At 29.8% G+C, this 11,730-nt stretch overlaps 1 protein-coding gene across 1 annotated transcript in view; it reads right to left on the bottom strand.

The window, feature by feature from the left end:
* Positions 1 to 4,600: 4,600 nt before the first annotated feature.
* The window catches only part of LOC108763713 (neuropeptides capa receptor), a 27,325-nt gene continuing 20,195 nt past the window's right edge, over positions 4,601 to 11,730 (bottom strand). The window contains exons 4-6 of the mRNA XM_018511560.1: positions 9,425 to 9,667; positions 5,867 to 6,209; positions 4,601 to 4,945 (exon numbers count right to left, since the gene is read on the bottom strand). Coding sequence (XP_018367062.1) covers positions 4,696 to 4,945; positions 5,867 to 6,209; positions 9,425 to 9,667 — 836 coding nt within the window. The 3' untranslated portion in view covers positions 4,601 to 4,695. The remainder of the gene's footprint in view (positions 4,946 to 5,866; positions 6,210 to 9,424; positions 9,668 to 11,730) is intronic.

Here is an 11,730-nt window from a genome sequence, read left to right as displayed (position 1 = left end):
TATATATATATATATATACTATTTAGGACATCTATTTAAAAATTTATCAATTGTTTGCGAAATGAAATTATTTAATACTACACTGTTAAATTTGTAATGTCAGATTATACCCAGTTTTAGTTACTTTTAATCATTTAATCATGCTTCTACTCAATATGTTGTTAATTTAACTAAAACGATAGAGTTAAACAATTTAATTAAAAAAATTTATCAAATTTATTAACTCAAATTTAATTTATTAAAATACATGTATTAACAATATGCACATAGACGTTGTTTACGTTAAAACTAATCACAGAAATGGATTGTTTACCCCATATGGAAGTTATTTTGCCACATATGGAAGTTAAAATTAACAAAATGTTATTAATTCAAGGGATTGAGTTGTTCCTTTGATATTTAACAGTGCCCATTCAATTAGACGTTTCTGTAAAATAGTTTTAGGAATAATGCCATCACGATGCTTGCATAATAACCGCCATATAATAGGTCTTACTAACACGCTTTCCTTTGAAATGTTATTTCTGAAACTGAATAAGCAGCACAAATGCAGCCTGACTTTTAACTATCTTGACGTTCTGTTACGGTACACTTACCTTAGAATAGTGTCTAATTTGTGCTTCTGGCAAACCTGGTAATTTGGAAAACTTAAAATTCGAAAGAATATTTTTTAACATATATTAGTATATAATAAAAAACATTTAAAACATTAATTCTTTTGAGGATGCATAAGTCATAGTTTTTTTTATTTAAAAAATAGTTCTCACGGTCTACGATTTTTATAATTTTTTTATTGGCAAATAACATTATCGAGTGGTAAATTCTAGTTGCATTTTGTTTTGAAACTTCAATTTTGCGTTACTATTATTTACTGCCGGCTTTGCCATGTTACGTTTTATTAAAACGCAACTATTGAAATTTCACTTCGTTACAATAAATAATGTTTATAGCGCAGAATTAATGGATAAACAGCAATTACTAGAAAGCAAAATTTTATTTGTCATAATGCATCTCGTTACATTCACGATGTACAGATTCTTAAATCTTGAACAAAGCCGCAGCGATTGCTTCAGTGCGGAAGCTGCGGGCTGTTTTTTTCGCACAGGAATAGGGTTGCCATAAAACTGGAAATCAAGGAAATCAGAGAAAAGTCAGAGAAATTAAGAACAGTCAGGGAAATCAGAAAAAAGTCAGGAATTTTGTAAAATTTTCTAGAAAATTAAAATTCCTAATTTAAAAAAAACTTAATATGATTACATTACACTCACGCAGTTTTAGAATGCTACCAACTTAACAATTAAATTGAAACGGTATCAATAATATTAATAATGATTTGCTATGTTACATTATTCTCTTAATAATTGAGAATAAATTACTCTCTTAATACTCTCTCTAAAATAATTGATGGTGTCTAAAAATCAAGATAAAAATACAAAATTTTCAAAATATTATTGAAAGCATCAGGGAATTTCAAGAAATTTTAGGATGAGGACAATTTGTGACAACCCTGAAAAATCGATCGAAATTCTGCGTTCGCCGCTTGCGGATGAGCAGAGAGCTAAAAAACACTCCGCGACCGGAGCGTCCGTACGCGGATTAGTGAGCGTTCGTCCCTGATAATCGATACATCTCAGCGATAGTTCATTTTAACCGGGAACGTTCTGAAAATGAAAATCGCTCGATCACAATGAAGTCCCCGGCGGCGTGTGGATACGAACTCTGGCGAGTTTGATTTTATTTCTTTTCCGTTTCTCCAGCTGTCTCTCTGTCCGTTCTCTCTTCGACCGCATTTGAATTCTTTACGCACCACTCATTCTATACCTGAGGCACGAAAAGTAATTCCTCTACCGGCATTCCCTCAAGATTACGTACTGTGGGATCCCGCTTGCGAGCAATCTTCTTGTACGAATACATTATAAAATCCCTTTACTCTGATCCCTTTTATCCACCTCGTACGGGTATGCATACACAAATACAATACACGTTCGCTCGAATATTTTTTCCTCTCATGGAGGATAAGCGCGAGAGACAATCGAGTTCTCGTTTTCGAGAAACACGAACTTATTTTGTAAACCGCACCTTAATCGCGAGACTTCGTGTCCGTTTATCCTGTAAAAGCTTTGTTCTAATCGAGATGTAGTCTCCTTTGAGCATTACACATACACAAGGCGCTTATCGAACGCGTTGTTGGTCGAGTCCACAGAAACTGTCCGAGCCATCTTATCTGTCTCGTTGGTGGGATATATATTGAAGATCCTATAAGTATCAGCCCTTTTCCGACAGAACTCGAAATCGAGGATTTCCGAGAGGGATTTACTTCCCTCCATTCTTCGCTTTCCGTATGTCATTGTCGAGTGTTTATTCCTCAGATATCTAGGCGATTCTTGAATCCATTTGAAAGTAGATATGTAGTTCTCTGTCGACATATCGCTCGTGTCATTTTGTTCTTTTAAATATCATCTGTATTTCACGTACTCTTATAACTTTTTCGCACTTGTGAATTTATAATAATCGTCAAACGTCTGCAGGCAAAGTGTCAATAGAACTTTCAACGATCTCGTAGAGAAGTTTTATGAATGACAAGATAGAGTTACAAGACGAAAACCAATAATTTTAATAGATCATGCAAATGCTTGATGTACTGTATAGTCGCAGAGAATCTAAACATAAAAAGTGATCGTATAATACTATATGGTAAGAATAGCTGAAGGATCTAATAATTTAGCTCTATAAATAGAAATTTGAAAATAATTTTGTTGGACCATTAAAATAATTATGTAGAAAAATGGTTGCTACAATGTCAAAATGTTGCTCATCATGCTTGAGTGCCCAATATAATTATTTTGTAATCCAAGAAAATTATTTTCAAATCAGTATTTAGCTAAAATTTTAGGTATTTTAAACAAAACCGTTTTTTTCATGTTAGTTACATAAATGAGTTTCCATTGTTTTTTTTTAAATGCATCTATTAATATAAAAGTACAAACATTTCAATCAAAGTATTTATCTTTCGAATCTACCACTTTTTGCCATTTTACAAACAGTATACGCCGCAGCGAAAGAATTTACGTGATTTATCGTTCACATTCTTTATCTTTTTTAAATCTGTCCAATCTTAATATTCTTGGTACAGTCTTTTCGATACAAATTATCTTTCAATCTCATATACAACGTTGTTTTTAAATTATTCTGGGTATCACAAATTATATATACTGATTGCTTCAGTAGTGGTTTTACCGTGATAAAAATAGTGAAATATACGACTACGTTTACACAGCTCGATTTACGCCGAAGTTATAGCATTCATGTTATAAAACTAGCCACAGTCATTCCATTCTTCAGGGAATAGCTATGATCGATTAGCTTTATGACATCGATGTTATAACTTCGATGTAAATCCAACCGTGTAAACGTAGTAACAGACACACTGAGAAAAATTTCTGCTTAAAAATGAACGTATCAGAACATTCTGATTACATCAATTAGAATTTTTATTATCTCAACTAAAATTTATAATAGACTCAAACAGAAAATTTTGATTTATCCACTTTTAATCAGAATTCGAATTAATGCAAACTTTTTTCTCAGTGCGAATATACATCTTTTTAGCATTCATTTTCAATTAAACTAAAAATATAGTTAATTGTCTAATTGCAAATTATTATATAACTTTCGAAATGTAGGTTGATTAATCTTATTAATAGAAAAATAATTGGACGCGGAAATATAAATACACTGTTGTTAGCACTGTCTAAAATTAACTATAGAAACTTATTTATATAACTGAAATAATTAAAAAAAATTTTTTTTCAGCAAAATTATTTGCGCGGCTATTTTATTCGCAAAATTTGTTTTTTTAATACTTACATATTAAAAATAAAAAAAATATTATAAATATATTATATAAATTAGAGTTATAATCTTGAGACTACTGATAAAATAATTATTGATATTAGAAACATCCAAAAATATGATTTCATTAATTTTTGTTGAATTATATTTAAAAGCCTGAAAGGCTATATAATAATATTATGTAATTTATGAATCACTATTGTGATTAACGTGAAATACATCAATTGGTATTGCTTAAATTCCGAAGCATCTAAATTCCTTCTGCACTCAGAATTGCACACACTAATTGTAAGATTTATTTGTGTTCCACATCAGATTAAATTTTGTTTTGTAACTGGATTTTGCCATTCGTATATATATTTTCTCTGTTAATGCAAATTTACTAATAATTTTGTGTCGTATTAATTAATTTATTTAATTACTCGTAGAATTTGTTTAATTAAAATCTTTACTAGAGATTGCGACTTTGCGACATTCAATATTGTAATAAATTATAAATGTAATATAACTTACTGATATTGCTAAATTTTTCTTGATTCAACATATTCGCCACGAACACTTCACAATTTCGTTTGTGAGGTTTGAAAGCGTCATTCAAACGCAACTTTCCACAAAACTCGATTCCTTGTCCCGGTTACGAACACGCTCCTCAGGGAAGATATCGCGACACGTTTGCCTCTGGAAGTTGTCTTTTAATGTAAGATAATACGCAGCGTTGTCCGGTGCATCAATCTTATCATATACGCGAAAACGACACGGCTGCTTCTTGTCGAGGTCGCAAGTGGTCCTTAGAATCCTTGTGCCACAACATTTTTTCCTTTTTCCGTCGGAATAAGCCAGAGATCAGATACACGTCTCATTCGCTGCAATCGGTGAGATGCCGTCTCTCGTTTTCTCTCCCGACCTAAATTTGGTCCTGCCGTTACTTGAATGCGCGACGAAAGGGGATCTTGTATCTTGTGGCTGCATGTCAGGAGTAAGAACATCGCACGGAATCCTCTCCGTGTCGCAATGGCTTACGTCGTCGTCTTCGTCGTCGTAACGCAATCTTATCGGCGAACGAAGCATCGCGCTCGTGTGCGACACGTTACATCTGAGAATGAACAAAAATTGCACTTGTTTTAATTATAATTGCGGATTTCGATTCCGGTAATTTTAACATTTTGAACAAAACTACTGATCGAGCTTTGAACTGACAAGTAAATAAACTATTAGTAAATATTAATTCACTGAGAGAAAAAAATGATTGCAATTGTCATAATTTAATTGTAATTTGTAATTATTTTTGGTACAAATATATATTTTTTTATAGAATTATATATATACATATAATTAAATTATATACAATACATAATTAAATTAAATAATTATTATTATTGTAATATTAAAGCAATAACAAATAATAACGATAAAAGAATAAAACTCCTTATCAAAATAATTATTTTACTATACAATAGTCACAAATACCAATCACTTTTCTCTCAATGTTTTGTACTTTGAAACTGGGTTATGAAAAATTATTGCATATAGTTGGAAAATTTATGTTTAATTTATTTGTCGAATTTAACATTTTCACGTATCTTAATCAGTTCACTCAAATTTTTGTATTAATTTAATATAAGATGAATATGTTAGAAAGTAACACAAATATTATGTAAAAAATGAAATGTAAAACGTGACATTAATACAATTTGCAAGTAAATTGTGGAAGCATATTTTTCCAGTAAAATTAATATTTATGATATGTTAAATTAATACGTATTTTATTTATTTTTGTAGAATTTATGTTTTAAAATACATTATTTTTTTATTACTTATTACTTACCTATAAATTATTATTTTGACACTAGGAAATGTTGAATATTAATTTAACTCAAAATTTTAACAAGAACTTGAGTGGATTGTTTTGAACACAAATACAAAGTGCTTTATTACTGTGTATGTTTTCTATAAGTAAATAATCTCAATACTGATAGGACTGACGGGAAGGTAAATTAATTGCGCGAGTGCTTACTTGATGCTACGTTGGTAATGCACACTTCTTACGCGAACTAGCTGGGACCCTCTTCTGGATCCACATCTGCACACCGTGCTATCTCTCATACTGCTGAGGTCGTCCCTGGTGATGATGGGGCTCGTTGGTGTGCAGTACAACGTCTTTTTAAATGCCAGTCTGTACTTAGCACTCATCACGTTGTAGAGGATCGGGTTCACGGTGGTGCTGAAGTAGTACAGGCAACCACCGAGTGGATACAGCCAATCGTTAATGTCACTGAAGGCCGACACCTGATACACGTACAATAAGCGCTGAGCGTGAAAGGGCGCCCAGCAGATAAAAAATGTTACCACGACCGCACCTGTGGAATGAAGCCATCGGTATCTTTCATACAGCCATATCGCTGTTTTCACTTCTCGAGGATAAGGGAGAATGCACGAGGAATGCCACGTGGAAAGGATTAAAAATAATATAAACGTTTTTTTTAACTTTCCATGTAACTATTGATTTACTAAAAAAAACTTAATTTTCAAAAATAATTAAATAACTCTCTAATAAGATTCTAAATTAAATATTTGCTAAAATAAGATTTTCTTTAAACAAAATTAATGATCAAATAAAATGTGTTAGGATATTTGAGTTTAAAATTAATGGGAAAGTAAAAACGTCTTCAGACATTTTTATTTACTGGAATCATCAATTTTTCATGAATCTAAAAAGTACTCCGAAAATGTAAAAATCTGTAATATTAATTCATCAATGTTCACACCATTCCGTACATCCATAACGAATGCAGACACGGAAATGTTGTTTTATTTATTTCTTGTCTCAATTATGGAAATGTATTCATGTAATAAAAAAAAAATATGCGTTCTCTGTTTCTGTTTTTTGAAGTAGCGAAGTATTTATGGAAATGACAGAAATGGAAAGGATGCAATGTTTACTATCAGCGAGTATTTTCAATTGCTTTAGAATGAAAAAGGATACGAGATTCGAAACTGTACATCAAATAAGAGAATTTATGCGCGATACTGAGAAATATATTGAAACAATGGAACACAGATATTCATGGAAATTTAAATGATATTCGTACTTCTGTTATATTGTGCGATATGCTCTCGCGTATTGCTGTAATTTATTATATCGTCACGCTTGAATAGTTTACGAGCTATACTTTGCTTTCGTGAATCAGCAAATTTGTGTCAACGCATACTGCTTTATAGGTTTTACTCAGTCCTGTTATCTTCGTGGCCATAGAAATAGGAAACCTAAGCAGCTTGATGATTAATCGATGCTGCAAACGACTTCCTCTTTATCTTCTCGGAAATGTGCTGCACGACAGTTTACAAGCGCAACGACACAGACATAGAGGAATGACATTCATTATTAGGAAGCTAACCTTACGCAAAAAAAAATTATTTTCAGTAGTAATAAAAAACTAGGAAAATAATTTATTAAGCATTTAAACCCCATTTAATTTAAATTACTGCTTAAAAATTGTATCGAAAGAATATTTAATAATAATTAAGTGCAATTTAATTAAAATTTAATTGTACTAAATTTTATCAAAAGAATTCTATTTACTCTATATTTTATACGCGTTAGTTTCGAAGATATACACTAAAAAAAAATTTATTAAATCTTAATACATATTTTTTCAATAATATGAACTAAACATTTACTATGAATTATTTTAAGTTCGTATTATTGAAAAAATAAATATTTACTCACCACAATAAAAAGAATAATAATTCTTTTAATACAAATTAATAATTTTTGTACCATATAAATATGTTTACATTTAGTAAATATTTAGTTAGTATAATTAAAATAAATATTTATTATAATTTAGCATTTTCTTCAGTATATATATATGTGCAGAAACTCCGAATGTTTTTTTAATATTTAAATTTATTCTTCCGACGTAAGTCATATTTTCTTTCTGAACGTATTCAATGAAAAATTGAGAATGCCGGAAATTTGAAAAGTTTCTTACATTGTATGATTGTACCGCGATTGGTGCACCTTCATCTCTTTTTAAAGACCTGTTTTTTCAAGAATAACAGTTTTATACTTGAAGCGTTGTTAGTTGTTATACAACGTCGTATCTCTGGGAATAATTAAAACCAAATCAAGGAACTATTTGTATTATGCAAACATTATTTTTCTTAGCGACGACGGATAAATGTTTTATTGCTATAATTATTCATAAACTTGAAGTAAATTTTAAGATTGCATCAACTGAGGAATCGAGTGAAAATGCATAGATGTTTCTTAAAAAAAGAAACAAATAAATATTAGAATTATAGGAGAATAAAAGGTATCAGGTGTCTCGTTACAAAGTTGATATGAGAATGGGATAACTTTGCCGACACGGTTGCAGGACTGGAAAAGCATCCGATATTACGTCAGTATGTTACAGAATTTTAACATCCACCGTCATGAAATGTGCGCGTGAGAATGAAAACCATGCGGTTACCGCATGGAATTTTGACACCTCCGTAATAAGTTTTCGAAAACGCATCATTCACGATACAACTTCTTGCAATTTATCATATGTTGGAAATATTAAAGCACAATGATACAGAACTTGGACAAGATGTATGTTATGGAAGAAATATAACGACGTACCTTTTTGTCGAATTTTTTTGCCTTGTTTAAATAAAATTTCCAGATATATTTTACGCGCAGTTATGAAAATTTTATAACTTTAACATGATATTATAAAGTAACTCCGGTATTTACACCGCTCCAGAATTTACCTAACAAAGCTATGTGAGATATATGAGATATATAGTAAAAATGCAAGGAGATTTTAAAAAGTTTTTTAAATATAAAAAAATAAATATTTTATGTTTTTAATTTTTTTATAGTAGCAAATAATATAAAGTTTTTATTGATATAGTTAATGGATGGTTTATTTAACTTAAATATAGTAAAAAAAACTTAGTACTTGATAAATTAAGTTTGCGATATAGTGTGGTATAATGCAGATAAAAGAATTTTAAATTGATGAGAAAAATATTAGATATTTTTTCTGATGGTAACAACGCAGGTAAAAGAATTCTAAATAGATGAGATCTTACCGGCATTATACATAAGTTTAAAGGATTCATAAAACAAAAAATAATTACAGCAAATGCTATGAATTAATTTTTATGTTAAAATTTTAAATGATGATCAACAAGGTGCCTAAAATATTTTTAGCCAAGGTTATATCGAAGTTACCTCAATATCAATCAGAAATATACATGCGATATCTTTTGCAGCATTACTGTTTAGAAACAAGTTACATCCACTTTGTGTCGAGTTCAATCAATTCATTTGACTTCGTTTCTCTTAACAAAAGAGATTGATAAAACGGAACGACAGTGATACGAAATTCTATTGCGAATGATTTATAAAACATATGAAATAATGCCTAGTAGTTTCAGCGGTGTAAAACAAATGCGATCGAAATAAAACGCGGGGTTAGCCCGGTACTATAAATTCGATAGGGCACGTTGCGCAAATTCTATGTGTGTTCTTGTGATACGAATGTGGCGTTGTGGTGTTCCGGAAAAGACGGAAATTTACTGAGCATTCGGATGATGGCTTTTCGTGATTGAGCCTGCCTCGTTTCTCCGTGAACGGAACCCTCGATGCTGCGTCCGAGACCATTACTTTGTATTCGTAGACCCATTCTCACGTACAGCATCGCTATGGACAACATTGGTACGAGGAAGAATATGAGGCAACTGAGTTCATAAAGTGGGAATTTCGGCATGTTGGGCAGTAACATGGCACACATTGCCGACTCCTCGGAATGACGACCAGATCCTGCAAACAAATGTGAGAAACACATTTTTCTTCTATTCTTCTGTTATTATTATTTCCTACATTCTCGCTCTATAGATAAATCCTACGAAGCAGGTGAAACTTTATTAATCTTTTTATATTAATGAAAAAATTAATAATTACTTGTTACTTGGTAATATTAAGTTAAAAAAGATTTATAACCTTTTCAGTAAAATTACAAAGCCTATAATTTTCGAAACGGAATCAGAATTAGGTTGCGTACATAAATGAAAATTTCATAGTATATATAATCATTAGTAATTAACTAATTAAAAACTATTAGATTATGATGTTTTTTTAAAGTTTATTATATAGTTACGTAAATGGTAAAAATCTCTACATAGTAATCGCAGACAACCATAAATTATTATTCAACAGATTTTAATTCAATGAATTTTAGGGAATACACCGGTTTTGTTAATATCCAATAATCAGGGATATAAATTCTCTTGAAATGGCATTTCGTTATAATCTTTTAACTACGTAATGCAACTGTTGGATTAAAAGCTTTAAATCATATCAGTACAGAAGCATATGTACAACATATTATGATATGTTCTGAATAATTAATTCGCGATTGAATAACCACTTATCTGTGCAATGCGGAGTAAAGCGCATTTAAATAGTTTAAACGGGGTTTTGAATATGTAATTTGAAATCATTCACATGTTTTATTATCATATAGACTGTTGTAGATATAAGAGTAGGATAAAAAATTTGTCTTTGCAAATAAATTTATAAAATACATAAATATATACATTCTTAAAATATTAAAATATATAAATTGATTTGTAAATATCAATTTAAATTTAACTTAAATATTTTTAGAACAAAATTATAAAAATTTTAAAGTTATAATATAGTATCGCATATATATATACTTTAAATTATCTAGAAATAAAAAAAATTTAATTAGTTTACTTTAAATTGTACATATCGTATATATAAGGAATTAATTATATCTTATTTCATTTTGCATATAAAAGATACTTAAAATTCGTAATTCATAATTCGTAAATAGAAACTAGAATTCTATTTATTAATTTACATGCAGTGTAAAAATATTCAAGCTTTAAAAAAACCTTTAAAATCATTACGCAAGTTTAAATTTATTATGCTAATATTATACTTACGTAATCTATTTTGTATCGCGCTTCAAGTTTTAAAAATAAAAATAATTTCTCATTATATCATTTCTAGATTTTGAAAGCTTAGAGTAATTAATACACGAATTACCGAGATAAGTAATTTAAATATAATAAAAAATCATATGTAATATAATATTATAATTCGTTTATTAATAATGTTTTCAGTATTTTTTACGAGATTCTTTAATTAAATATTCTTTTAACAACTTGCAAAATATATTTTGTGCTCACTGACTTCTTTGCTCGACTGAAGTGCAATTTATTCGTTACTGTTTCCGATTGAGAGTGCGAAATAATATGCAAATTGTCGGGTCAAAAGATTTAAGGGTGCGAGTTATGTATGAAGCGCGTGATGTATCATTTTATCTTTCTTTATTATTTGGTGAACAACAAGAACGAATGGTGCATCATGCGCTTCATGCGTAGCTTGAAACGCGCGCGCACACTAGGTATTAAAAAATATATATCATATATGATCTTTACTGGTAGTATTTTACACATTTCGCAAGAATACACATCGCATATGATCGGGCATGTCGTACAAATAATCATGCAATTCGTATTCCGATCGTAATTAATATATTGTGATTCTAATTAGCAGAGTTGGGAAAGTTAATTTTTTCTTTTAACTAAGTTAAGTTAAAGTTAACAACCTTGAAAATTTAACATAGTTAAGATACAAGTTAATGTATAATGAAATTAACTGAATTAAAAGTTAAGTTAATAAAAAAAAGTAATTGCAAAATTAAAAATTAAATTTCTTTCTATTTTATAATTTTAGAGTCTTACAAATAACAGAAATGACGAACATATACTTCATTTAGAATATACTCTATATTTTATTTAAACTTTTTGTTTAGATATACTGTTATATATATAATATATATATATATATAA

The sequence above is a fragment of the Trachymyrmex cornetzi genome, unplaced genomic scaffold (genome assembly GCF_001594075.2).
Source record: "Trachymyrmex cornetzi isolate Tcor2-1 unplaced genomic scaffold, Tcor1.1 scaffold380, whole genome shotgun sequence".
Lineage (NCBI taxonomy): Eukaryota > Metazoa > Arthropoda > Insecta > Hymenoptera > Formicidae > Trachymyrmex > Trachymyrmex cornetzi.
Note: the sequence above shows the minus strand (reverse complement) of the source record. Positions and strands in the feature narration are given on the sequence as shown.